This window comes from Belonocnema kinseyi, chromosome 6, assembly GCF_010883055.1.
Source record: "Belonocnema kinseyi isolate 2016_QV_RU_SX_M_011 chromosome 6, B_treatae_v1, whole genome shotgun sequence".
NCBI classification, from domain to species: domain Eukaryota; kingdom Metazoa; phylum Arthropoda; class Insecta; order Hymenoptera; family Cynipidae; genus Belonocnema; species Belonocnema kinseyi.
The window spans coordinates 141,356,039-141,360,618 of NC_046662.1; the positions used below are offsets into that span (position 1 = coordinate 141,356,039).

General features: G+C 27.5%; 1 protein-coding gene across 1 annotated transcript in view; it reads left to right on the forward strand.

Annotated features, from left to right (window-relative positions):
• The first annotated feature begins 3,922 nt into the window (after nt 1-3,922).
• Nucleotides 3,923-4,580, forward strand: part of LOC117175712 (pyridoxine-5'-phosphate oxidase-like) — a 116,329-nt gene continuing 115,671 nt past the window's right edge. The window contains exon 1 of the mRNA XM_033365481.1: nt 3,923-4,058. Within this exon, the coding sequence (XP_033221372.1) occupies nt 4,010-4,058 (49 nt within the window). The 5' untranslated portion in view covers nt 3,923-4,009. The remainder of the gene's footprint in view (nt 4,059-4,580) is intronic.

Genomic DNA, 4,580 nt, shown 5'->3' on the forward strand with positions numbered 1-4,580 from the left:
CCAAAATTGAATATAAAAACATATGAGCAGCTTTTCAGATATTCAATATTAAATTTATCAAAATTCAACAATAATAATAATAATAACAAAAACTTAGAAATAAATTTGAAAAATAATTACAAATTACGAAAGCTTTTTTGATTTGAATAATTCACCGGTATTCCTAAAAAATATATATTAATTACAAATATTTGAATGACCAAATTTATAACTATATCCAAATTATTCACATACTTGTGTCCCAGAACATGATTACAAGCAACATTCCTAAATATTATGATGAAATAAAACATTGCGCTCCATTTAGATGATTTTGATTATTTTTATTTACTTGAATACGTTTGAATTCAATCTCTTCCCATGGAATTTATAGATGCTCGAGGTGGTTTTGTTTTTGCTCTGTTTTTATCTGAGGGGGATTACTTTGAAGGGGACAGCATAAATATTGAGGAATAAATGAATATTTTTTGAGAAAAAAATAAAGTCACCTTATTTTTTAAACACACCTTGTACAACCGTTGGAAAATTGGTTTGAAATATAAAATGAGTAACATTTTTTTCATTTTAATATTTTTTACGAAAATAACATTTGGTTTATTAAAAAAAAGTTATCTAGTCCAGTGCTCGTAACAAGTGCCCGAACTCTTCTACGCATTCGTCGTGTTTATTCTCTGATTCGTTGCTGTTCGCGCGAACTTTGAAATGCTAAAAAAATAACATTTTTATTGTTTATTATGAATGTCATTTTAACTAATATAAATGTTTATTAGACCGATATTAATGAATTTTGATAAAAATAAAAGTTTATTAAGAGCATTCTGTGTAAATAAAAAATATCCTTTGGAACTCACATGTATTTTTCTTGCATATTTTTCCTTATTCGAAAATTTTGTTATTTAAAGTTTATTAAAATATTAAAATGCATTGACAATCTTGTTTTTCAATAAAAATGTCTAACACTGAAAATGTTATTTTTTAGCATTTCAAATTCCACGCGAAGAACAACGAACCAGAGTTGCGTCTCATGATTGTATTATTGCGTTGCGTTTTGCGTAATGCGTCAAATCACTAGAAATTTCAGCCAATCACAGTGTTTTTCTGAAGAACTAGGAAAATATTATTGATTGAACTGTCTAGTAAATTGACGCAAAACGCAACGCAATTCTGCAATCATGGGACGCCACCCCAAGGCAGTGCTCGTAACGGGTCTTCGAACTCTTCTACGCATGCGTCGCGCTCGGTCTCTTATTCGTTGCTGTTCGCACGACAATCTTGTTATTTTTCAATAGAGTTATATTAAGTAATACAAAAATTTATATATTCAGCAAAAACAACCATAATTACCGACAGAAAGAAATATCGGCAATTATTAAATTTTTATTTTTATCAAGATCCATTAATATCGGCCTTATAAACATTTATATGAGTTATAATGACATTATTTATAATTAACAATACAAAAAGTTATTTTTTATCATTTCAAATTGCGCGCGAACAGCAACGAATCAGAGACCGAGCGCGACGTATGCGTAGAAGAGTTCAGGGCATTCGTTACGATCACTGTCCCAAGGGATCGCTATTTTGCAGCCTCATGAATCGCCCCCACTTTTCTGTTTTCTTACCATCCGAAGGGGAATTATCGGTTAAACTAATCCAACAGATGGCGCCACAAAAAGTAGGTCTGTCTTTTTCATTGAATTGCATTAAGAAATAGCAAAAATAATTAAAAACTTTATGCTATTTGCAAATAAACAAAAAATATATTAACGAAAAAATTATAGTAACTATTAATGATTATTTAAAAACAGAAAAAGTCATGAAAATATGTAGTTTAATATGAATAAAATTTAATTTTGAGATACATTTTGAAAGCAGTTCGAACTTTATATTTTTGTGATTTATTTTGCTCATATCATTATTTTTATTATTTGTTAAAGTTAAAGAAAATTATTTTATGTTAAAATTATTAGTGTAGCTATTGAAAAAATTAATAATATTAAAGACCTCGATGACAAAAATATTTAAAATATATACATGATTAGAAGAATTTATAAAAAATATATGACATATATTGTAAATTGAGGGAATAATTTGGTAAAAAGTTAATGACATGACTAATATATAAGAAAATGGATTTAATATTATTTTATATAATGTATATATTTATTTTAATTGAACCGAATATCATATATACATTTATACAGTGCAATCATTTATTTGTTGCTTCATCTTGAAAGCTTTTTTCTCGCTGCATTCAATCCCTAATAATTTTATTACAAATTTTTTCTAAAATGAACAGACCAGAAACTATTAAACTCTATAAACAAACGTACCGTACTCATGACGGAGTGTAGGAGGAAATTCACTTTTTTCGTTTAACTTGACGTTCCGAACTTTTGTCTTCCCTATTTGTTTATTAATAATTTTTCTACTCAAACTATGGAAAAACTGAAATTTTGTACATAACAATTTTTGTACGCTTTGATAACTGATCAGGCCTATTTTATATTGTCTAAAATTAATGTATAGGGACTCATAAATCACAAATAATTTATTTATCATTCCATTTATTTGTTGGAAAGAAATTTGATAAAAAAGTTAACAAATAGTCTTATTATCGGTACAATTTTTTGGTACTAAAAGTGCTTCACATTATTGTAGGAATTACATTTAATAGCAAAAATAGTTTAAAAGTTTATAATAACTATTATTTTAAAATATTTCCTTCAAAAATTGAAATTTTTAAGATTATAAGGAACAAAGATTCTTTACTTTGCAACTTAAGTTGTAGTCTTACATATTCTAATTATTATTATATTTATATTAGATATAAGTAATACATTTTTTATCAATTCTTCTGATCTTGTATATGTTTTAAATATTTTTGTCATTGAGGTTTAAAATATTATTAATTTTTTCAAAATGTATCTCAAAATTAAATTTTATTTATATTAAACTACATATTTTCATGACTTTTCTTTTTTGAAATGATTAGTAATAGTTACTCTTATTTTTTCTAAATAAGTAACATGTGCTTTCAAAGACAAAAGAAATTTTCCTATATAAATAATATAGGATTAAAATAGACTGAATTTGAATAGACTGAATTCGGAAATGACTTTTTTATTTAACGAGAAAATTGGAGTATTCGTTTATTGTCTTCCATATCCTTGCGCGTCTTTTACTATTAGTACTTTAATAAAAAAATTTAATAAAACGGTTTTTTTTGCAAACAATAGTATTGAACTTTTATATATATTATATACCTACATAGAATGTTTTCCTGAAACCACCCTCTTATCTTACACTTATCTAATATTACAGAAAATTACGTATTTGCCAATATCTTTCCAAAATATTTGAAAACATATAATGTGTCACTTCTCATTAATAATAAGCATAGTAATAATACTTGTATTCTTCATGATGGGGTGAAACTGCAAAATGCCTACAACGTTTCAGCAGATTAGGTTCGCTAGGCTTCGAAACATTATGTTCAAGAAATATTTTTTATAGACTTTTTTATGTAACAAATACATACGTAATTGCTGTCTACTCAACCTGGAAAGTGTGAACAATTAAAAGAACAATATTTTTGCAAAAAATAATGTGCACATATATTTTTAAGCAAAACCAAATTCTACCGTAGAGGTTAAGGAACACTTTTAAACGTGAAAGTCTTCCCACAAGTTATTTAATGTGATGAATATTGGAGAATATTATATCAAATGAACGCAAAAACAATAAGCAATTCAAATTTAGTCTTGAAATTCAAAAAAATATCGTTACCATTCGTTACCGAAGAATTTCCTCTACTTTACCGTAAATTTCTACCGCTACCGGTAATTTCAGGTAACGACACAACACTAGATGGGTCTCCTTCACGATCCAGGTCTCGTTATTATTTATGACTCCGTGACCACTCTATGCATATCTACTCTCTGTCTCTGCGCTTTAGAATGTGTCAAACGTCATTCGTGTTGTCAAAAAACAAGAATCGTTCAGAAATATGTCTAACACTGAAGAAAAGAGTTACGTTGACAATGTGGATATTGGAGGTAACGAAAATCAAAAGCATTTTGTCAAACTGTCACAAACTCGTTATTTTGAGTAGATTTAAACAAGATTTACAAATTATATTGATCTCAAAGTATCCAGAGCGAAGCGCCAGTGTCTTCATGAGAATGTTATCGTCAAAGCCGTAGGAGCTTTCAGAACCTTCTTTAAAAAAAAAAAATGGAAAAATGTGCAGTTCCAATTTATGGCTTTAATTACTCCGAAGTTTAAATGACAGTTTTCGTTTTAAGTTATAATATTTATGATATTAAAAAAAAGTGATTAAAGTATCCGAAGTAAAAACGTTATTAATGGTAGCTTCAGTAGAAATTGTAAATTGCTCGTTAAAATCAGAAATGTTGCAGAAAGTAATATTTTTCAAATTATTAAATTTACATTTTTTACTCAAATTCCCTGTCTCAAAATAAAAATTATAATTCCGCAAGGAAATTCCCTGTCGTACTACCACTGCTCAAATAAAAATAATATTGTACATTGTGCAGGTCCATACATTTATGAATGGC